Below are 24823 nucleotides of genomic sequence, written 5' to 3' on the forward strand. Positions count from 1 at the left end.
TCTGCTTTCATCACCTAGCCCTAAAGTGAGCTTTCTACTGGCGGTAAAATGCAAGCCCCTGTGGAGCATCATAGAATCACAGAATGGTTAGGGTTGGAAAGGACCTTAAGATCAATTATTTCCAACCCCCCTGCCATCCTTCCCACTCCCTTCCCAACTTACTTCAAAATACAAAGCTGAGAATGCCAGAAAAACAGCAGGAAGATAGTTTTAACAGATGTTTTTCTTTAAGACCATTCACTCTCCTGTAGCTAAACAGTGACTTGGGTATACCTGAGAAAAAGAAGACCTTTTGCTGTGTGCTTTGCTGCTGGGGGCTGGGCAAAGAAAGGGAAGTCAGCATGTGATGCTCAGAATGAGAGATGAGTTGGGTTTGTTTTTTCCAGAGGGTGTCAGAGATGGGTCAGATCATGAGGAAACCATTGGATCTGTGACGAGGTGCTGCCACCCAGCAGCTGTTGGGAAGTTGGGCAGAAACTGCTGGAATTGAAATAAAAGCATGGATGCACAGGTGAGGAGTTCTGCCCGTGTGCATGTTCCCATGTGGATGGTGCTGCCTTCTCAGGAGCCGCATCCTCAAAAAGCTCTTCATAAAGGTGAAGTGGCTCTTCTAGTTCGTGCTGTGCTCACTCCCTCCTCTTACATAGAAGCGACACGCCATGCCTAGCAAGGGCAGATAGGATTTCCTGTTAGACCTGCAGGAATACGCATTTATGTTGACTTTTACAGTGACACAGGCACAAGGTAGGGGACCAGAAGCCATTGGAGTCACAGGCAGCCCTGCGGTCACCTCCCCGGAGCCTTTCCAGAGGCCTCTGCACAATTCAGGCTGCATGCAGAGAGGTGAAATGGATTTGAGTTTTCAGGCTGCAAACAAAGCCCACAGCATCCACGATCTCTTGTAAATCACAGTGAGGGGAAAAGCACGTCAGCTCCTGCTGCATTCCCCTGCCTGCTGCAGGGTTGGTGGCAGTCTGGGCTTGATGTGCTGGCACTCATCTTGGCAAAGCTCCCGGTAGGTCATGGCTGTCCTCTCTCCAGCCCACCCAGACTGCATCAACAAGAAGCATCAGCTTATGCTGAATTTCGCCTTCCACTCCAGAGGGGTGCATGTTGCTGAGGCTGTAACAACATAGAAATGGGAAGGAGCGGGCCCTCCTGCTCTGGAGTCACCTAAGGACTGAAAACATAGCAGGAACCCCGCAGTGCTGGTTTCTGATTTAGGTTTCTGATTCTCCAACGAGTGGAGCAGGTACTGCAGCAGTGACAGCACTCACGTGTAATTACAGTATTGCTCCTGATCCTGCAGCTGGCAGGTTCAGAGGGGAAGGGGACACTTGCCAGCTCAGCAATTAGTGTACGCTGGCTGGAACTGAAGACATCTGCTCCTCTGATCCTATGCCCACTGCTCCATTGGAACCAGGCAGGAGCAGGCACAGACCTTGTGTTGTACCAGAGACTTCTGAGGAAATGACATTTATCTTGTAACCTCGTACTGCTGCTCCTGCTGCAATTCCTGCCCAGGACTGGTGGGCAGGGGGCAGGCAAGCCAGGGGGTTGGATGATGAAAACCTGGCAAAGCTACATTTGCCACTGAGCTGGTCAGCATGTTCCCCATAAGCAGACAGAGCTCCATGTACACAACCCTCTATTTGTAAATTCAGTGGGGTCCAAGACATATGCCTGTGCTGCTGGACCCATGGGGCCACCAGCCTGGGGTAGGGCTGGGCAGCGGCTGCTGCTCTGTGTGCCATGGGTGGGAAACACAGCAGCCCGATGCTCAGTCGTCCTTCCTGTGCCCATTACCAACACCTATTGCTGCGTAGGTTTTGCTGCGGAACGCTTCAGCTTAAAGTCATTTAAGAGAACAAACAGAGATTCTCACACCCAAACTGCTTCAGCCCATTGTGCTTGATAGGACATGGACCTGGGTAAAACTGTACTCCCCTTCAGTAGCATGCAAACCTCTCCACTAGGAAGACAAACCAAACACAGAGGTGGAGTTTCTGGCAGCTGCTGGCTCAAGCAGCCCCACTGCAACACCTGTGTGTGACTGCTGGAGCGTGTGCTGCGTCTCAGTGAGCTGTACGAACTGCATACCAAGTAGTGTGAACAAAACACAGAAGCCTTGCGGAGCAGCTTCATCCGAAACCAGAAGGAGCTCAGCTCTTCGTTCTGCCGCTACTTGATGTTCTGCAGCTCCCTGCCCAGCACAGTGACATGAGTTGCTCATATGTGTATGTGGCTGCTGCAGGGGGTCCCTGGGGAAGGGACTGCACTGTGAGTAAAGAAGGTACGTTGTGAAACCGGCTGTCAGCAGAAAATGGCACCTGCACTGCTAGTGTGGTTGCTGAAACATTTTCCTAGCTGTCTCACTGGCCAAATCTGCTCTCGTGTTCCCATGAAGGTTAGAGAGATAAAAGGACTCATTGCTACTCCAGTAAAACAAAACTATTAGAGCGTTTTTTAGATCATGACATTTTGTCCTTGAGAACAGTAAGTGTGTGGATGCTTTCTATGTCACGCTGCAGTGGGAGCTGTGTCATGCCTCCCAGTGGCACCCGAGCCCCTGTGCACAGAGACAGATGTGCTGGCACATCCTCTCTGGAGCTAAACCCAACCTGCAGAGCACAAATACCAGGCTTCAGCTTGCCACAAACGTGCACACAAGAAGTGCCACAACATGCGCACCCTGCACTAGCACAGCAGGGGCGGCTGCTCTGGGCTGAGCCCTCCCCGTCCCACCAGACGTACTGGTCAGAGCAGGGCTGGGCTGTCACAGGTTTCAGTTTATATGAGGAGGAGATGGAGGCAGAGGACCAAGACTGAAAGTCTCTTTCTATTGCTACTTAGCAATAAACAAACACCCATCCTTTGTGCCTGGCATCATACTCCTCCCGACCCACAGACTTCCATCCTTATGACGCTCTGCTTCCCCCCTGATGCATCTCCTAGCTGCCGCACCTTCACCCCTACCTGCCATGAGGCACCACATCACACCGGTGCCCTGGCACCTTGGCTGAGGACCAGCGGTGCTGCATCACATCTCCAGCTTTGCTGGATGGGCTGGAGGAGAAACACAGCAGCCTGCCTGCCCTGACATGTCTCGCAGGAAAACCTGGGGAAGAGACTGGCTCGAAGCTCCATCATTCCCACACCAAGCCAGGAGCCCTGATGTTCTTCAGGGCAGCAGTCTCCAGGGCAGGTTTGCTGTTAGAAGCCACAAGTGCAAGCAACGCTGGATTTATTCATCCTATAAGCAAAATCATAACAGCAGCACTAGTCAGGGTCAATGTCAAGTTCTTCCTATTGCCACTGTGCAAGAATATTTCTGTGCCTTGAGTCCTTGCTTGATTTCTGACTTTGACGTATATTTTATGCTTTATTGTGGAGCAATAAAGCTTAATTCTTTTCTGAATCTGTACAACTTAAGGGGGAAAAGAGAATATTTTGGTGGATTTAAAAACAAATAACACACACTTTTGATCATTCTGCTCCTGTACATCTGAAGGGACTGAATAGGTTTAATGCCAAAATTTGATTCCAGATTGGTATTATAGAATCACAGAATAGTTTGGGTTGGAAAGGACCTTAAGATCATCTAGTTCCAACCCCCCTGCCACGAGCAGAGACACCTCATGCTAAACTATGTCGCCCAAGGCTCTGTCCAACCTGGCCTTGAACACCGCCACTGTTGGAGCATTCACAACTTCCTTGGGCAACCCATTCCAGTGCCTCACCACCCTCACTGTGAAGAACTTCTTCCTTAGATCTAACCTAAAGTTCCCCTGTTTAAGTTTAAAGCCATTACCCCTTGTCCTACCACTACAGTCCCTGATGAAGAGTCCCTCCCCAGCATCCTTGTAGGCCCCCTTCAGATGCTGGAAGGCTGCTGCGAGGTCTGGAAGGCTGCTAGGAGACCTATTCTCCTTGTTTAATTCTGAGTGACTACCCTATTTTAATCAAGAGTTAAATTTGCATTTTTCACTGCTTTCCATTTTTATATCTCCACTTACACTCTTCTCAACATTTAGACCCTTTAGACAGCTAAATTATCCCTATGCTTTACTTGGGCAGTCCTGTGCTTGAGGCTCAGCAGAAGGTTTGAGATTGATGCTCTACTTGAATGTGTTTTCTTCCAAGCGCTTGAATAGCAGCTTGGATGCGGTAGGACGTGTGACACGGTCTACAAGGCCCTTTGCCTGCTTCAGCCTGGCACGCCAGCAGCCACCATAGCACTTACACCAGCAGCACCAGTGCCCCAGAGGTGCTGCTCTGCCAGGCCAGCAAATGCTCAGCCGTGCAAAGAAAGGCATCCTGCTTGTAATGGATTTGACAGAGATTTTGCAGCACAAACCAAAGCTGTTCTAATAACTGGACAAAAGAGCGCAGACTCTAAAGTCTGCCAATCCGTTGTATTAAACAGATATAAAACTTCTGTGTTCAATGCCATTTCCTAACATGCCCTCGCCATACACCCCTCAGGCTCTCAGCCCCATCTCCACAGCCTGTATGCCCACACCTGAGACTATGTCTCCATAGGGCCATTGCTCCTTCCTCAGGCCAGCCTGAGCTCCTCGCCAGAGCTGACCTTGCACAGAGAGGACAGGTACCACCCTCCACAGCCCCAGGCCATCACTGAAGCAATCGGCTAATTATTCACTGGTTAAATGGGGCTGTTTGGAGTGATGCCAGTTTTCACCATGGGAATACCTCCCCCTCCTCCAAGCCAGCATTGCTGTGCAGCTGAACAGAGGAACCCAGATGCCCATTTTGGTACATTCCCACAACTACAGATGTTGAAATTTTTCCATACTCATTCAGAAAGGTGTGAATTTGGCTCCCAGCTATTGCACAGTTGAAATCTGCTATTCCTAAGCCCCTCTGAAGGACAAGGGTGAGGTATGCCAGTGCTGGGGCTCCCGTGTGAGTGGGGTGCCAGTGCTACCATGCCAGCAGGCAGGTGGCTGCCCTCTCTGCCTCAGGATGTCCCCCAGAACTGGAGCCCACAGGTGCAGTGGAGGAAACCCCTTTTCCACCTGTGCAAAGGGGCTGAGACAGTGCCCTCACACCACAGCTCTGCGGGGTCACAGCAGCAGCAGCACCCACAAAGCCACCCTAGGCAACGGCGAGCTGCTTCTGTGCCTCCACATCCGCCACACCGTGAACAGCAACCGGCGAGTGTCACTTCTGCACAGAGCTGTTTGTCCGAGTGCGCCGGGGCAGCAGCTTCCCACCGGAATGAAGATTACCCGGTGGACTGGCAGGGCGAGCCTGAGAACGTGAGTGCAAGTCTGCACCAGCGCTCACCCCGGGACACTGAAGAGGGGAGAAACGTGGCTGCAAACCAAGTGGGACACGCATGGGGACACAGGCACGGGCAGCTGTATTTGGAGAGGAAGTGGGGAGCAGTGAGCGCAGACCCCATGGAAACGTTCACCAGCCTCATGTGTAGCCGGGTGTGAGAGAGTATAAAGCTGGCTGCTTTTTAAGCTTGGGTGAAATCTTGCCTTACGCTCATGACTAATTAAACTCTCCCTTTTAACCACGCCTGAGCGGTGACTTCTGCTTATACTGGGTGCAGAGAGGCAGTTGTGGGGAGAGAGCTCTACTACCTCCCAGAAAGAAAACAAGACGGCAAAAATCAGTTAATGTTTAAAGCATTCTCAGGTTTCATAATCTAATTAGGTAATGATGGTACAAAGAAAGGTACTTGATTAGTCTGTTTAACTCTCCTGTTTAACTTGTTCACATCCATTAAGCATCCTTTTCCTTTTGTAAGGACCGTTTGCCTGGCTGTGCCTTAACCCCACATATGCACACAGAAACTGCCACACAAGCCTGATTAGAAGAAACCCCCATGAGCACCCTGCTCGCTTCAGTGGCTGCAAGGAGCCGGATACCTGTGCAACATGCTGGGCTTCTAGCTTCGTGTACACAGCCCAATCATCTTATTACTGCTGCTTTGATCGTGAGTATTTGAGGTTTCTGAAAGGGTCTGAATTCCAGCAGGGGATGCTCAATACTTTCGAAAATCCAGGCTCAACCTGAACACGGGAAATGGAAACACTGAGATTCATGATTCGCATCTGAAAACCTTGGCTGCGGTTTCAGACCAGGCTGGCAGTGAAGCAAGGCTATAGAAACATTTCAAACTTTCCAGAGACCACTTCAGGCCTCCATGTTGCATTTCCAAGCCTCTGGGTCTCTCTCCCTTTAAACAGACCCTCAAATCAGTCTGGAATAATCAGAATTAATCTGTTTGATGCCAGCTCCCTGCAAGCACAACATATGCTACAGAGTACAAAACTGTGCCTCATGCAGGAAAATCTATACGCTCAGCTGGGGATTTTCCTAACTAGGAGCGGGCAACTGGGACCATAGTTACCTGCACAGAGCTTGTGATAGCTTTCAAGTTAAAACAAGCCATCACTCATGGCAAATAGCCTCACGATTGTGGAGCAGCTCCAAGCAGAAAATCCATCCTAAAACTCAAAATAATAATAATTTCTTAGGGTTTTTTCTCAAACAAAACATACCGTATAAAATGTGTATGAGGCTATTTGTATCTATGCAGCTATGCAATCTGTGCAAATACATCTAAAACATGACTCAGAGCTAGAGAGAACACCACATGGCATTTGCAGGTCATGAAAACATATTGCAGGGCAAGTAACACCCTCACAGCTGTTCTCCAACAAAAAGGAATGGTTATAGCTAACCGAAGCAGCAGCTGGGGAGCAGCATATGGGAACACATTTTAAAAAGCACACAGAAAACATCTTCTATAAAGCTGGGGGTAATTAACCAGGAGAAAGGGAAATATCCATTTCTTTGCTACTATTCAAGGAGAGAAGTTCAAGATACTTGCTTTTAGTGAGTAATTACGAACTGCATGAATAACCTCAACAATTTGGACAGAAAATTCAGTAATTATGATTGCAATTTTGCATTGCTTAGAATATTAAAAAAATACCTGTACATTGTCGACTTAATGGAGTGCCACAAGCAACCACATGTGTATCCGATCCAAACTATGACTCCTGGCCTACAGGATACCCATCACTCTTAACTCCCACCTCACTGTGCCTCAGGGATGCTCCTGAGGGCATGGGTGGCTGCCCAGGACGGATTCCAAACCTCTGTTAGGCACAACTTCCCTGCAGGGCAGCAGCACCTCCTCCTGCAGTGCAGTGAGCCAGAACTGCTCGGGTGTCAATGTTTTTGCATCTTGAGGCTGTATGTGCAAGAGAATCAGAGGGCCTACTAATGAGGAGGCTATCCCCCACATGAGCATTTTACCATTCTGCCTTTAAACCGCTCATACTCTTTTGGCCTGATAATCTAGACACTGCAACAACCTGCCCCTAACCCTGCTGGCTTCACTGTACTTCTCATTTTTTCCCCATCTCCAAATACTCCAGCATGTGCCTGGGAGGTAGGGCAGTTACTCGATATTTTCCATAGGTAATACTTCACCAAGGAACTGTGCTGGACTCCTCTTGAAAAGAGTAATAATGTTCTCACGTCCTTCCCAAGACACCCTGTGAGCTGACTGCCCAGAGCCGTGCTCTGCCGACTGCATACAAGAAACTGCTGGAAGGCCCTGTGTGGGGAGAGACGTAGTGTCTGGGCTGGGGTCTGTGTGCTCTGACACTGGCCACAAGCCCACCCTGTCCACCACAGCCCCTGCTCCAGTAATGGCTTTGAGTGTCTGTTTTCCTTCTGATGTACGTGCTGCTGCGTGCACGGGGAAGAGGAGGGCTGGGTTATGCAGCAGTCACCACCGGGGTGAGCATCGCCATCAGGGGCTGCTGCAGCCAGAGGGACCAGCCTCATTCAGAGCAAAGTCCGTCATATCCCTGATTTTAGTCATTTCGAAAGGAAAGCATCGATTTGATCTTTCCCAAAGTTTTCCCTGCTTTTCCCAACTAAAATTATTTTTCCTGTTCAGTTTGAATTAGCAAATAATTTCAGTCTTGTTTTCCAATAAGAAAGATAGTATGTTTGGAGTACAGGAGAGACTGACCCAGCCCCGGAGGTGACAGTGGGAGCAGAGCCGTGTGAATTGCCACTACATGGGGTTTGTAACAATGCAGGAGCTAATGATGGTGTGGCCCTGCAGTCCAAATTCCCAGCTTTGGCAGGTGCTGAGCTAGGGAACTGGACTGCTCTAGCACGCCTGCTTGCTGGGAAGCACCAACTCACTATCCTTAACTTTGGCCATCTTTACATCTGCATTCAAGCTTTGATCTCTCCTGTGAACCATGTTCTGTACCGTGCAGGCAGACCTGCTGTTCCCATCAGAAGGCTCAGATGGAAGCAGAAGCCAAATAGGTGCTTTCCTGCAGAGGAGCTGCCACACAGCAATTTAGGAGCCCAAAAGACTTGCAAGGAGGCTTTCTCTCTGCTGTCATACAGTGTGCACTCACCAGAGTAGGAGCTGTGCCCTTTCTTCATAGAATGGTTTCAGTTGGAAGGGACCTTAAAGCTCACCCACTTCCAACCCCCTGCCACAGGCAGGGACACCTTAAACTTGACCAGGGTGCTCCAATACCCGTCCAACCTCGCCTTGAAGTCTTCCGGGGATGGGGCAGCCACAGCTTCTCTGGGCACCCTGTGCCAGCGCCTCAGCACCCTCACCTTAACCCTTTCTTTTTTCTACAGCTTTGGATGATTATCTCAAAATCCCATTTCTCTGTTCTTATTCAATATTTGATTTTAACTGGCTGGGTTCAAAATTCCCTTCATGGCTTTAACTTGCTTGTTGTGAATGCGTGACACTCATGATTTTTGCAACAATCTAAATATGAGAACAATCTTTTGCATACTTAACAGACTTGTTAAAAAAGGCATCCAAATCCATAGCAGATACTTCTACAATATCCTTGATAGATCACCTGTCTTGAATATTCATCCTCCCATATTCATTACAGCTGAAATACTGAGCAGTCAGATACCAGTTTTAAAAATGTCCAAAGCTGCAGTAAAAGGTACAAGCAGAATGATGCTTCTCAGCACATTTTTCACACTGAGATCCAGAAATCCATTTCAAAGCTACACAGGAATGTAACTGCACTTTTCCCCAGATCCAGGCCTGTGGCAGCAGAGGGGCAGTGTGTCTGGGGTGAGTATCATGGTACGGAATGGTATAGACCATCCTCCCTTGTCTCATTTGGATATTATACTCCCCCCCAAAACAAAAAACCCCCAACTCATCCATGTTCAGATCAACACTGCGTTGCCAATGTAACATCTCTCCAGTGAACGTTAAGATATAATTACCCTGCAAGGAATGATTCCTATTAAACATTTAATACATCTCCCTCTAATTGAAATTTAAGCCATTGGTTGTGGTTGGGTGTCACTGAAGATGTGATTAAACATAAAATATGTATAACACGTAACTCCTTTTGGGGTGTTGGGATAGCTTCCACTAAGTAACGAACATGAATAATTTCTCTTGTGCTCTAAAAGTTTGCACTTTAAAGGGGGATGAAAGCCCCCTCGAGCTCAGCTTTGCCCTTGGCCCTTCCACCCCTTGTACCCCTCACGGGGCTTGGTGCTGCCCCAAACCTGCCTCTCCTCTAGCTCCAGCTGCCTCGCAATATTCCTCCGTGTCATAGCTTCTTGACCTGCACTTAGAAGTCTTCTTATGCAGAACTACTTGCCATGAGGGTAAAATGGAGAAAAATGTCTATCTTCCTCTTACACAAGTAATCTGAATGTGAGAGAGTTGAACATGCTGAGCATCAGCAAGGATACCAGCAATAGTCCTAAATCAAGACACTTAGACATATGCATTACTTTTTTATGTGTTATTAATAATATTGCTCACAGCCTAAAAATCTGCCCTTATCAGTTTCATCTGTACACACCTACGTAATTCCACACTTAGCAAGAACTTAGACAAAGACTTGAAGAAATACTGGCAGCTGTTTTCCCTGTCTGTCATTATTTCTTCTCCTCAAGCAGCACAATTAACAACACTCACTGCAATATTGCTCACCTCCACCTTTGCCCGGTCCCCTGGACATCTGTGCTCAAGCCACTGAGGCCCTGCCCATCCTGCAGTAAAAATACAACCTATGAATGTCAGCAGTGGAAAAGTGCATCTGCTCCTGTACTTGTCTCCCTCCCTGAGCTGCTCTTCTCTGTTTTACCTGTCTTGAGCTGATCGTGCATAAACAAAAACAAGTAACGAAGGTTTGATGTGTGGTTATTTAAAAATTGTCCTATATTTGAAATAAAGCAAGTCCAGACAATCACTTCTAAAAGGGATTGAAAAATACACCCAGCCGTAAAAATACACCATGCAATAATTTACTGCAGAAAGCCTCAGCTCTGAGAACAGCTGAACCATGTTCTAGTGCCTGCCTCAGACAAAAGGAGTCTCAGAGTGGAGCTTTTGGCAGAAAAAGCTTGATGTAGACCTCACGTAATCCTAAGAGTTAGAAAAGCAGCGACTGTACGAAGAGCCTTTTCTTGCAGTGCCTGCTCTGCGCCATGCGACACTCATCAGGCAGGAGCGTTTGTAACACTGTCCAGCCCTGTGAGGGTTTCGTAGCCCACAGATGAGGGCGGATGCGGGATTCAGCACCAACACATCTAATTTCTCTGGGTTTGGTCACTGAATTTTATGGTGATAAAGGCCCAAGCCCCGTCTTTGTAATAATCCCATGGCCTCCTGTGCCTTCTGCGTTTCTTTCATCCCTTCCCCTCAAATGCTAGGACAATCCGTGCTTTAATGCTCTGGTTTCTTTCCCTGTTGCAGCCCTGGTTCAAAGCTAATGTTTGCTAATTGCTTTCACACGCCTATGTTGAAAGTGCTTCAACACAGCAGGAGAAGAAGAGCCATCTGGAATAAGGACCCAGCTACGTCTCTAACACTACCAATAAGGTAACAGCCAGAATAAGGGCTGGATTTTCAAACTCCCCGGGAGGCTGCAGAGCTGGTGGCTTAAAACCAACCAAACCCCACAACCCTTACACTTACAGAGGAAACTCACTTTGTGTGCAGGCTATTGAGGAAACAATTCAGGGTTCTCCTTACCCCTGCTTTTCAGACCACAGCTTGGCTTCAAACCAGCCTGGTGTCACCTTGCACCATTCCCTTCGTGCAAACCAGGTTTTTGCAATCTAGTTATTCCCAAAGATGCCAAACAGATTTAGTTGCTCAATTCTTGTGAACATTAATTAGAAACAGTCTGTCTCCAAATCACCTTGATGGCTTCTGAAGTACCTATCCGTAAGCACAGATCACAGTAAGTGCAAAATGAGTCCAGCAAGACCAACAAACCGAGAGACAAGAGGGCTTGATGCTCAGACTTACCTCCTCTGTACCGTGATTCCAGCTGTCACCACTGATGACTGATTCCTCCATATATACAAACGAGCAGGTAATTCAGGCAACTTCATCTACTGCTACATGTACAGTATAAAGCAGGTTAAAATGTGGGCCAGAAATCATTCCTTTCAGCAGACTGTTGGTGTTGAACAGTGCAGTGTCTGAAGAGCAGAGCTGGGCTTTTCAAGCCGCATGGTTGATGCTGGTGTGCGGTGCACCGGTGAGAGGTTGGGCTGTTACCAACTCACAGGCATGGGCTTACACTGCTGCTGCACTAATGCTGGAGTGGGGCCCATCCCAACTGCTCCGCTCCCCTCCTTCCCCCACCAGGACAGAACTCCATGTGGGTTTCAACCCTCAGCAAAGATTTCTTCTGAAAGATCCCAGGTCTGTCGACAGTGAGACACTGCTAGCACCATGTGCAGCACTGGCAAACAGGCAGAGACTGGGTGATGGCCATTTTGCCTTGCACATAAGGATGGGGTGAATTTAGAGGCCACCCCTGGCTCCTGCCTACAGGGCCAGGCTTGAGTGTAGATTCACCAGTTGTGAACTGAGGGTGTAATGGGAAGAGACACAGGGAAAGGAGACAGTAGGGCAGAATGAGGCAATGCACTGGAAAAACCCTCCTGGTATCCCCACACAGCACTGGCCTCTGATCCGAATGAACCCTCATGAACCTGTGGAGGTCTCAGGGGGATCACGAGGGTTTCTCTGCGGAAAATGAGTCACAGCTTATCAGAATTGTGGGGATTGCATGCACAAAAGAGAGGGATCCCAACGTACTTGCACAATGAGCAGGGATCCCTGAAAGCAGAGATTTTCTATGGACAAAGGAATGAATATGCACGGGCATGGCAGTGCCAAGGATAAAGAGAATTTTTGAGAGCTGGCAGAACCTTTCCACCTCATCCCAATATAATGCAGAAACCAAAACAAACATCTCACTAGAGGCACGTGGCTTCCCAAAAGACCCTGGCCAAAATCTGGGACCATGAACTCCAAAGAAAGAGCAGAGCTTCCTTGACCTCAAGCAGGAGGACTGCATCGACCCCTGCTTCCCAGGGTGGCCTCAGTCTGGGGCCATGGAGAGAATCTGAACCCACATCCTGCAGATGGCCCTAAGTGTCCCTGTCAGCAGCCGCAACACAGTGGACAGCTGGGATGCAGGAGGCATCCTGATCTCCACCACTCCGGCATGTGCAGTTCATCGGCAATGAACCAATGCACAGACCTTCAAAGAGAAGAGTTTATGGACGCTTTTATGCACATACACAAATATTTTAATATAATGGTAACTGAAATGTTATCCATATTCTTAGTACTGTCATAATTAACTAAAAAGATATTTTTTAAATTTTGTAAAAATGACATATTTTACACATCTTCTATTTACAATTGCAATATACTTAAATGTTATAAAACATCCACTCTGACCTTTAAAATATATGTATACTAGGACTTAGTATTAGATATATTATAATTTATAGCAAACTTAGGGTTTGCTGTGTACCTATCTGTTCAATGGGAATTTCATTATCAGCCTGGCTTAATAAAGGCTGCTCAAAACCAGGAATTGACAACAACAACAAAAAGAGAGGGAATGTGCAAATACTGGGGCAGGCAAAAACAAAGTAATAAAAAAACCCAAAATCAAGCTTGCAGTTTTAAAAAAGAACATTGTGAAGACTTCCAATAAATTAAAATCACGACCCACAAATCCTTTTCCTGGCATTGTCCATGATCAAATTAATTTTCAGTACTATTAATCTATAAGGAAAAAAAACCCAACCCAAGGGAAAAAAAACCCAACCCAGCCACCCCAGGGCCGTGTGTTCCCCAGGCCGCAGTCAAGCATCATGACTTGCTGGGATGGTTGCTGCTGGCACAGACGAGCTGGCTCTATTGATGACTCGTGAGTAAGTACGCTCCATTCCGTGCTGTTTTGCTGGATCCTCCTTGTATGCAATCTTTTGATAAAAAAGGAAAAAAAAAAAGCAACAGTGAGAGAGATCTGGAGTTTGATGTCTGAAGTCTGTTTGGTGACTTACTAATCCTAATCAAGGATTTCCCATTCTTTATCTATTACACAATAATGCTAAGGATCTGACAGAAGAATATACCCCTTGCCCAGGGACCCAGAAGTGACTGGAGGCTGCACTGAGAGGGAGGACATTCTCTGAACTGGGGGAATAAATGGGGCTGGGCTTGGGTCACCGGCTTCTGCCAAGAGATGCTTCATGGTGTTCCCTGAACTACATTTCTTAAACAACTCTCATACAAACACAACTGAGAAGTGACCTGCATTTTAGGTGCAGTAGCACCTATTGATTCTGCTACAGACCAGTTCCAGCTCTGCCCACATGCTCATTTGAGGCATGCACCATCCCCACTGAGCTTCGCACACACAGTGGAAAAGTATGTCCATTAGCAGGGTTTGGACCAATTGCCAGGCTAAGGCTGCAGGCAGAGCTGCACTCTTGGGGAGGAGAAGTGGCAGAAGCTTGCTCTTCCCTGTCCTAAAGCAAGCTTTAGCATTAAGGAAGATCTTTTTTTCCCTAAAGTTCTTTTTAGCCTTGGTAATAGGCTAAAAGGCCTATTCTATAAATAAGAGACTTAAAACCTGCCTTATTCCATGAGGCACTGTGCTGAAGCATCTACAGCAGTCATGGACCAGCCCCACTGACCACGCAGCCATCAAGAGTGGAGGAGAAAACCTCTTCCCTTCACAAAGCTCCAGTCACAATCTTACACCATCAATCCCCAGCTATCCCTGGTAAGTGCTGCAGGTCAACCACACCACTTGGGCAGACATGACCATGCTGCCTCCATGTACATCTTTAGTGCCTAAGCCAGCAACTCTGGCAGCTCTGGCAAGGAACTTATTCCCACACCATGTGCTGGAGGAAGAGCTGTGTGGGGGGCCGGGCTGTGAGAAGGGGACCACACTCATGAAACGAGGGAGGCTTGGTTCCTATCTATGCCATTTGTCCTTGGCCCTTCCATCCAACCACTTTTGCTACTACTGGCACATGCTTTTGCATTAGGAGGCTCTTGATGAACTCCCCAAGATCACAAGCAGGATCCTAAAGAACGTGTTTCAACACTGCTTACGGACAATATACCACACATACATCCTGTCCCTTCTTTTTTCTACTTCCCTGAGCAAGGGAGTCATAGACATGAAACTAAACAAACACACCAAGTAGAAAACCAGCAAGTGAGGGAAGTACATGACATTAAACCAAAAAATAGATGTAAGAGAAATGAACATACCACTTTTGGCTATAGTATTGAGGGAAATGTTAGACAGGGAAGAAGAGAAGCTGTATAAGCAAGGACCATTACAGAGCTGTCAGAAAAGAAAAACAACAAAACAAAAAGAGAGAAAAACACATGGTGATGAAAGAGTCACAGTCAGTGGGTGAGCAAACAAAACCCTCTCGAACACAACAAAGGGAAAGATGGCAAATCTTACTGGTGTAAAGCACACAGCACAGACACCCTCAAGCTTTCCAACTGCGAGATAAATATTTCAGCCACAGTTTACAGCACATGACTTCTCTGAGGCAACACTCTGCTCAGAAGAAGGGAGTTCATGCATTCATTGCAGGAGGAGCAGAGTTTTCCCAAAAAGCCATGCTGCCTGGAAAACCGGGCTGTCACTTAGAAGGCTGCCACACAGGGATGCAAGTGGAAGGCTGGTTTTCAGTGTGGACTTTCAAATTCCAATGGTTTTGGTTAAACAGATGGCAGTTTTGACTTTTGCTGGATGAACTCCTTACTGTACATATTAACATTGTTACATACAAGTAATTTTGTATTATTTAGTCTTTTCATTTATATAAAGAAAACTCAGAGCTCACTGATATAAACTCATGAGCTGCTATACCTCATTTAAGTTGACCATATATTTTCCATTCTTGTGGAGAACAGTAGTTCACACAAGACACTGGTACTGCTTATGCACATTGACAGGACGGCCAAAATAACTTCCACAAGAGAGGCATGAACATTAAGTAACAAATGATACCCTTAATACTTACATACTTCATATAACAAACAGTGATAAATATTAGCTATGATATAATTAGTGAAATGCTTGAGGTTCACAAATATTTATACACCTAAAGGGGAAAGGAGCACAACTCAGATCAGCAACCACCACTGGGCTTGACCCCCATCTGGCATACACCAAGCCTTCAAAGCAATTACACAGCTTCATACCCTGAGAAAAACTAGCTCCATTCCACAGGATCAGTGGGCCAAAAATGCTGGTAAATCCTTATTCTCGTCACATGTGAAGATGAATAATACAGCATGGTCTATGGGGTGCCAATTAGACACTTCTGTGAGATGCTATCTTTGATACAAGCAGTGCTTATGTATGCTATAGGCACCCAGAAACGCAACTGGTAGAAAGTAAGTTCTTCACAGATGCAATGTAAGGTGGCCTACACACAAACATGCAGAGAAATAGCTAAGCGTGATTTAATTCACACTTTAGTATGCAGAACCACTCGATATTTAAATTAAAACAGAAAACGTATCTGCAGAGACACAGCAACAGAATAGCTGTAAGTGTGCACTGAAGTCCAGTTCAGTACTGTGGGATGCATTTCACAGAACGTAGCCATGCACGCTCATCCTTCTGAAGCTGCTAACAGCTGAAATACATGGCATGTATTTTGACAGTGTACTTAAATATAAGAAAAAATAAAAAAGAAGTAACTCTTGCTCTGAAAGCTGAATACAAATAGGAACTATAAAGATACCTCCTCCAGTTACAAGCTAGGTCTTAAAAGCAATTTAGTGTTTTAATTAAATACATCACAGCTGTAGGATAAAGCAAGCAAAGCATAAAACACCAGTTTAAGTGATTATCTTCCTATGCGTCTAGACCTCAGCCTGCATTTAGCTTCATGAACGTTCAACTTTTCAATACGTAGCAAGACAGGCAGAAGACAAATCTTTGTTGGACAACTGGATTCATTATATGTAATACAGCTGGATTTAAAAAAGAAGAGAGAAAAAAATAAAGGATTAAACTATGTTTTCTCAGTGACTGCTGCACTATCAGGTTTTACTTTTAATTTGCTGTACAGCTTCATTTGTCTCTAGAAGACACAATTAGCCACCCTCATTCAGTCCAAGCAGCACCAAAATAGATGATCTAACCTGTTCATTCATAACTGCAGAGAGCTCGCTGAGCATATCCTTGTAATGAGACTTCATCTCTCCTTGATACTCGAATTGGTCCTCCTTAATAAGGCGTTCGTTGACATCAAGAGCATGTCCACATGCTTCTGCAAATTGCCTACAAGCACAAAACCACAAAGAACAAGCATGCAAATTTTGTAGTTAATGAAAAAGAATCTATCTATTCACACACCCTCTACCTCTTCTCCCCCTTTCAAATTACGCCTTATTGGAAGTGAATTTCAGAACCCACCTTCAGATCAAGAGGAATGTAGGCTATAAGAACAGCCCAAAACTTCAATAAATGTTTTTTGGGAATGACTTTTAAGAAAGAAAGTAAACACAGACATAAATTAGCCTGGTTCAATTCAACTTGATTTCATGTCACACCTACTCATGCTATTTAATACTATGCAGAGGGTGGAAAGTCTGAGCACTGTTTACCTGAAGATTTCCTTCAGAAGCTTAACTTGATTATCAGGATACCTCTTAGCATTTGTCTCTTCAAGAAAAGCTCGAGCATAGGCCATTGGTCCAGCATTTACCTGGGGGAAAAATACGCAGCGTAGGTATAGAGAACAAGCAGCTTATTGTCATTTTCTCTAGTGTTCCAAGGCTTGGGGACTGGCCTCAGGCAACCGAACCTGTGAGAAGAACATCACCTCATTCCTCTTGTTACCTGGATGAGACCTAAAGCGCTTTACTGTAGAAAAGGGAGCTGGTCGGCCTTGCACAAACTGCATACCTCTGCCGGCCTTTGAAAGTCCTCACCTAGTTAACCATCCAGGAAGCTGCATGTTTGAGGACATTTTAATGAGGGCACCAGAAATACATGCACCTCTCACCATTTCCAACTTTTCTAAATTGGAAATGACAAAACCAATCCTAACAAAATTCCCTTTAAAGCATCTGCATGCTTGGCTATGTGATGGGCTGTATTCTCAAGTGACTCGTGATGGTCTTGTTGCAAAAGTTTTAAGATTTACTTAGAGAAGATTTGACTGAAGTAGTTATATTTGCACATAAACCCAGCAGGCATCAACGTCAGTGGAAAACTTTCTGTTCCCTTACATTTTTAGAGTGGGCTCCAACAGCACTGGAATACAAGATATGACCAGAAAGAGAAAATAGAGAAAATACATCTGGAATGTTGAAAATCAGAATAAAAATTTAGGCAGATGCACTGGGGGGGGAAAAAGAAGGGGGAGCAAATTGTTATTACCTTGACACTGACACTTCCTTGGAGTTTGAGCTGCAGTCGGATCATGTCCACTTCTTCCATTGTGCAAAGCTGATTGAGCTCTGAGACTTTTTTGGACATCTCATCAATTGCTACTTCGATAGGGTTCAGCTCTGTGCTGGTTTGGCTTATGACTTGAATACGCTTCTTCACGTAGGGAAACAAGTGACTGGCTACTCAAAAGCAAGAAGTGTATCAGAGAAACTCACCCAACAAGACAGTATTTATGAAAGCAAGCCAATTAAATCAAAGATTAACTTTTGACTCTGTTAATGTCTTTATCAATCCAGATAAAGCTTAAATCACCAAACGACTGGAAGTGGCACAGCAGGTCCAAATTGGATTTTGATGTACCTGGCACAAGATGAACATTTTCTTTTGACTTCACCATTGCTTGCTCTAAGCTCTGTCACATTCATGTGGCAAAAAGTTCTCACTGCTCAGATTTTAGAATCCATAAATTTCTTCTTCTGAGTTAAAGCACCAAATGGTAAGCCTGTACTGAACTTCAAACAGCTCAAAATTTTCTATCAAACGTGTTTCAAATTAGAGGCAGGAGCCTCTAGTTTAGCTGAATTGGGTATCACTCACCTGCAGATGAACTACTGTTAAAACATCATCCTTAAAGAAGTAAGGAGCTACTTTAACATTCAGCCTAAATACTGCTATGGGAGCTGACAGGAATCATTCATTGTTAAAACCTTCCTTCCAGCCAAAGCCTCTTCATGCATCTCAGGGAGTCTGGCAAAGGTACTGTTGTGGCACCTTAAGCTAACGATCTTTTCTCTATTACCCTACACACTTGGAAGCTCTCCCAAACTCCGTGCATGCCTTCCTCTGGTCACAACCAGGCACAGCGGAGAGTCAGTGATCCACAGGCCACAGCCTCTTGCACAGAGGACGAGTGCAGTCTGGTGCAACACAGGCAACAGGCTCTGGAGCATGGAGAGGCTTAGCAAGTACCATTCCAGCCACCCAGTACACTTGTGCAAGTTCCACTGCTCTTCCAGTCATACTTGTAAGCCTTGCTATCTTCTCAGACTGAAAGCACTTCTTTTTTACATAGGAAGCAAATGAAAATATATGACTTTATGGAAGGCTGGGGGTGGAGGGGGCTGGGGGTAATATGCTTCCTTTAGAGAACATCACTGAGGTGAGGCAGGTGCCAGAGGGAAAAGCAGGGGAGAAGAGAAGGACCTAAGGCTGAAGACGGAACTAGGTTGAGAGTGGTGGGAGCTGATGACAGCATGTAATAACCTAGGGAAAACATTCTGCTGGAAGAAAAACCCTCTCTGTTTTTGCCAGACATACCATAACAGCTGCACTTTCAAGTCAGTGAAACTACCTGCTTCAATACAGATCTCAAAACACCTACTGCTGCTCAAGCACTTAAAAAACCCACATATAAGCTACTCCTCCTTTTTTCTTCTTACAAGCAAAGCTGTGTCATGTAACAAGATGCCCTCAGACATCAGTGCCTCTTTCCTGACTTGCCAGAACAAAACTTAGGTGACTATGCCTGTATTGTAAGCAGCTTTCTTCGCTTTGCCCTTTGGGGGAAGCAGATGCACTGAAGTCTGCGGGGAACTGGATTTTCTGTCACTCAGGGGCCTTTGATGTGAACATCAGCTCCTCTGCTCATGGCTGCCCATGAGAGCAATGGCTCCATCCCAGACAGTTTCTCATACTCCCAGCCAAAATACAGACAGGTCAAGTTTCAGCAGTAGTTTCACAAAGGATGCCTCTTTAAAAAGAGATTTCCATCATGATAAAGAAGTAAACATTTTCTGTTTAATACGATTTGGTAAGAACAGACATACCTAGTGCTCCTGACATCCCTGTCTTAACACTGATTGCACCCAATGAGATGAAATCTTACCTCCACTTAAAAAAAAATAAATTCTGTATAATGTATCTTGCTCTGAGTTTGAGTAAAAATTCTTATCTGCCAAGTTTTATTCTTCTTAGAATAGGCACCCTACTTTGCTGCTTGACTTGTTTATTATTAAAAGAACAATGGTTTGGAGTGCTTAACTGCCTCCAGCATAACCGCTCCCAAATTACATCACTGCAAGAACAGTTAAGATGTCACTAACATGAGAAAGTAAGACTGCTGATGACTCCACAAATGAAAATAACTTTCCCCTGGACAGTCAGCAGGGTTGTAAGAAAGCAGGTACTTTGCCAATGGACACGCTGAAGAGATTACTTAGTATCCTGCACAACACGCTGTGCTCGCTGACTGCACAAAACCTGGCACATGAAATGCACTGCTGGGCTTAACCGGCAAAGGTGGGTGGGAGTGGGGGAGCAGCCCGAGGACACGTACTTGTCAGGATCGTGCGCCTCTTGCACTGTTCTTCTACCCCTCCATGCTTTTTTCCTGAGAGTGTGAAAGGTGTTTCAAACACAAAGCGGTTGATGTTGTGATGCATTTCAAAGTCGGTCTTTCGGTCTTCGGCTTCCTTCTCTTCAAAGAAAGGCGTGACATACGTCACCTGGATATAGGCATATTTTGGATCCAGATCTTTGGGGTTGACCTGTGTAACAGTGGCAAACATAAAATTCTGTTAGATGTAATAAGCTTCCAAGGCATCCGTTATATTTCTGATGCTTTTATAGCAATACTGATTAAAACAGACTTCCAAATGCAATATTCAGACCACGGATTAATACAAAGATATTTAACCAAGGGGTCTCTAAGAACAGTGGGACTTTTGAATTGGCAAAAGTGGATGAAAACTGAATGAGAGAGAAAACAACCTGCTTCCGCATTGCAGTAAACATCTGCATGCTCTCTGCAGGCATATGCTGGAATATGTTCTTTTCCCTCTAACTGTGACGCCCTGCTACAACATTGTCATTTCCATGCAGCACCTGCCACACTGCAAGGTGAGGGTCTTTTTTTCAGTTGTAAAAGTAGGTCATAGAAGTTAACACACACACTCAGTTCATATTCATTCAAAACACGGCTCTCAAAACATGAACTGTGCACTCAGTTCTCCCCCCTGTGCAAAACCAGTGTGTCTTTTGTACCTTGTTGGAATCCTGAATGATCTTCACGTTATCTATTCCAAACTTGTCTGCATACAGTTTCATCAGCCTTTGAGAGATCTCAGACAAGCCAGTTAATTTGGGTTCTTTATAGATATACTCTTTACCTTCCTCTTCTTCAAAAAAACCCTGTTTGGATGAAATGGAAGGATACAGTGAACACCACAGGCAGGGCAAAGCCTAAAAAAAAGTGCTTTTATCAGGAATCAAGGTTGCCTGTATACCCACCAGAGCATCCAACATGTAATTTCCAACACCTAAATTAAAAACTTACCTCTCTCCACTGTAGCAAACACCTAGGGGTCTGCATTTGTACCGGTCTGGTATCCCTGAAGTTACCCAGGAAATAACTCATACACATTCATTCATGTAAGACCTAGCTGTTTTAAAGAGTTAATGCACTTTCTTGAGAATGCTGATGCACATATGATGAAAAATCCCCAATGAATTAAAAACTGGACATGAAAAATTCTTTAAATTTTAATCATTTGGTTAAATTAACTATTTTGGAAGCACTGTGCTAACATAACATGTGTAACAGCTGTTTCCTGGATGCCTAGCCCAGCTGGGGTGCATGCAGCATGCCACCTCCAGCGCATCCTGTCTGGGAGCCATGTGTACAGGCAAAGGCTGGGCACAGTGCCGGGCACTGCTGCCTGTGGCGATGTGTGGGACACTCCTGCCCACAGCAATACACAGGGCCGTGGCATTGGGAGCACCTGTGAACTGATCTGCATCTGTTCAGGGCAGCTGAAGAGGAACTCTAGTGGCATCTTCAAAGGCCATATGGAATTGCAGCATTTTCAGAGACAATTTGTCTATTAGATTTATGTTAAAAAAACCCCAAACCAAAACCCAGAAAAACCCACACAGACTGTGCTCCTTTACAAAAAAAGCTCAATCTTGTTAAGGTCAGTTACTTATTACACTGGAAGAACTTGGCAGAGCTTTAAGAAAAGGCTCCACTGAAGAGCTGAACAAGAACCACTGAGGCTTTCTGAAGAAATGCCAACCTCAGAAAATTAACATGGCATTGCATCATGTGCAGGTGAGACACTCAACTTGTACATGATTAACACGTATCTCAATGCTACAGCAGGAAGTAGCAAGTGCCCCAGTAGCAAGGCATGGATTTATCCCAGTGCCATCATGGGACTATCCCAGTGCAGCACCAGACTTCGTCCTAGGATTTCATATGCTGCTGCTGAAATCTGGAAGGGTTAACCACAGCAGCTGCACCCAAAGCCTCCTCCTTTCACCTGAATCCAAAGTGACCTAGAGGAAAATACCTGAAAGTTGCAGGGATCAAGGGGAAAGTCAGACAGCATTAATGATGTCAGACCCGACACCCTTTAGCCTTAACACGATGTGGCTTGAACAGCTAATTCTACACTATGTCTAAGCAAACTGCCATCTGTTGAAAAACAGAGAAGCACAAGTGAATGAAGTCAAGAAATACCTCCAAAATCTCTTTGGAAGGTACTCATGCAAAATCCAGCCTTTTCATGTTGAAGCATATTTCAACTTTGGCCACTAAAATTATTGACTAGGTAGATTTTCATAAAAAAATAGACAGAATGAAAATAAATTCTCGCTGTAAATGTCAATGTTTGTTTATGAAAAATCCCTAAGCTTTATCTCACTAGGGACTAACAAATACATGCATCTCTGGCTTCTCCTTCAGTGAGGACAAGGGGCAATAAAATTATCTTTCAATTTGGCAAGTGCCAAGAGCACTGTGGGCTTTACTGGAAACTGATGACTAACAGCAGCAGCTTGTCTGACAGTATCTTAATCAGTCTCAGAGTGACCTTCTAATACTGCACAGTTTTAAACAATATTACCAATTAAACTCCATGGGCATATGAAGAACTTCACAAGTAATTAGAGAACAAATCTAGAGCTCAAAAGTTGACACCCTATAAACATTTACTGATCTGGGCAGGCAATTGACTTTTCTATCGATTTCACTGAGGGAAGACGATGTGCAGAATCATAACCTAGTTTCTGATTTTGTTTCCACTGAAGCAAAACCGTTTGATGTGAGAAACCTCATTAGTTTCATGCAACCATACTTAAACACGCTACTCAGAATTGCTTCTATGAAAGAACAGCTGTTTTCTGCTACTATTCAGTGTTTTCAACAAAACCCCCTCATGTTCTCCAAATCAATCACATAGCAAGCTAGAATATAGTTTATGCTTTTAAACACTAATTCTGTGCATGTTTCCACACTGGAACACAGTGTTCATATGTGAGTGTCAAATCTCTGTGCTAATGCTGCAGGGCACACTAAGATGGTATCTGTGTTTATGGTTTTGCTTAAAAAAAAACCCCAAACCTGAACACAAACAACTAACAGACTTTGTCTTGCCTCTGATGCAAGAGACATCATTTAAGTACATATCCCCTATAGTATTTCAGCTGACAAGTGACAAGCAGAAGTTAATTGTGAGCAATAAATAATCATGTCTGCCATATGCTAAATGTCTGGCAAAGACTATTGAAGGTAAGATTAAATACTTCCAGAAGCTACATATCCTTCGATTTCAGGATTTTAAAACATTAAGCAGCCAAGGTTACATTATCAATGCATATCCCTAGATTATTTTCAACTGGCTGGTTTTGCCCTGCAAGGACAATGAATCCTTACAGATGAAAATTATGCCATGGAGCAGCCGAACATAACGGAAGGGAGACAATCTCCTGGGCAGTAGGTTACTGGTTTCCACTGAGCTCTGATGTGCTGAGAGTCAAGTTGTGGCGTAGGATTGTCACTGTGGGAGTGCATGAAAAGGCTCTTCTTCCTCCCCATATGCTCTCAGACGCAGCCCTTGGAGCTCACAGTACATCAGACTCTTCTCTGCCTTTTCCTGGAAGAATACACACCATTCCTCCAGCCTATGTGCCAAGGTGAAGCCTTTTGCTTTACCTGCCAAGACTTATCATCTAATGGATCCTTCCCTCTCTGCATCAAGTGAGCATCTCCTCCTATGGTAAGTGAGCGTGTTGTATTCTTTGGTAAGGAAGCTACAGATGTTTTAGCACATTCGGAAAAGATGACACATATTCTGCTCTTCAGACATAAACCCACAGTCAGCTTAGCACTATGAAAATCTGGCCTCCAACTTCTACAGCTTCTTGCTGTAGCTTCTAAAGCAGATAGGAAAGCAAAATCTCAGCTCTACTTTTACCTAACACTGCTCTGGAAACAAATCTTGAATGTCTTTTTTTTACCAGCACAATATGAGTTTTCAGCTATTCAACATACTTAACAGCTTCTTTTTGGTTTTAATTCAAGAAAGATATTGACTTCTCAAAACACTTATCTGTGAATAAAATCATAAACACCGGCTAGTGTGGCCACTTGGTGGTGCAATGAGATGTTGTCACCAAAAACCTTTAACAGAATTTGCAGTCTAAAACAGCAGCTGCCATGAGATCTGGCTCTAAGCTGGCAAATGAAGCTCTCTGGCAAAAACTGACTACATCCTTCCTAAGGCCTACCATTCAAACCATCTATTCATTCAAACCATCCTTCCAGAAGGTCCCTGCAGCAATGCAGTAACCAAATACTGTCTCCCCTTTTGCATGAAGGACAATGGTTTTCAGGTGCAGCTGCAGATTTTCTTTTTCTACTAAGAACCCTCAAAATTATTCCTGCAAACAGCATTTGCATTATTCTTTTGTCCTTTAATCTGCTTCCTCTGCAGGGTTTGTCTGACATTTTTTTTTAGTTAAGGAACAGCAATGTTTCATTTTTACAAAACATATTTTTATTATTGAAATAACTGATAAAAATGTTTAAGAAATGCATACATGTAATAATACACTTTCATATGTGTGTATCTACCCACAGGTGTTTTATAGAACAGTGTACGTGCAAGACTGAAAGGAATGCCATACCTGCATACTGAGCATCTCACACCTGCATACCGAGTTTCCTTCTGTGTCATTTCCTCTGTAGTGGCCTAAGCAGAGCG

At 45.0% G+C, this 24823-nt stretch overlaps 1 protein-coding gene across 2 annotated transcripts in view; it reads right to left on the bottom strand.

Moving 5' to 3' along the window:
• Positions 1-12614: 12614 nt before the first annotated feature.
• DOCK10 (dedicator of cytokinesis 10) overlaps positions 12615-24823 on the bottom strand; it is a 131691-nt gene continuing 119482 nt past the window's right edge. For both annotated transcript variants that reach the window (XM_010014658.1, XM_010014659.1), the window contains exons 51-56: positions 20823-20969; positions 20116-20326; positions 17769-17959; positions 16991-17091; positions 16526-16664; positions 12615-13317 (exon numbers count right to left, since the gene is read on the bottom strand). In XM_010014658.1, coding sequence (XP_010012960.1) covers positions 13198-13317; positions 16526-16664; positions 16991-17091; positions 17769-17959; positions 20116-20326; positions 20823-20969 — 909 coding nt within the window. In that variant the 3' untranslated portion in view covers positions 12615-13197. The remainder of the gene's footprint in view (positions 13318-16525; positions 16665-16990; positions 17092-17768; positions 17960-20115; positions 20327-20822; positions 20970-24823) is intronic.

This window comes from Nestor notabilis, unplaced genomic scaffold, assembly GCF_000696875.1.
Source record: "Nestor notabilis isolate BGI_N333 unplaced genomic scaffold, ASM69687v1 scaffold7635, whole genome shotgun sequence".
Taxonomy (NCBI): Eukaryota; Metazoa; Chordata; class Aves; order Psittaciformes; family Psittacidae; genus Nestor; species Nestor notabilis.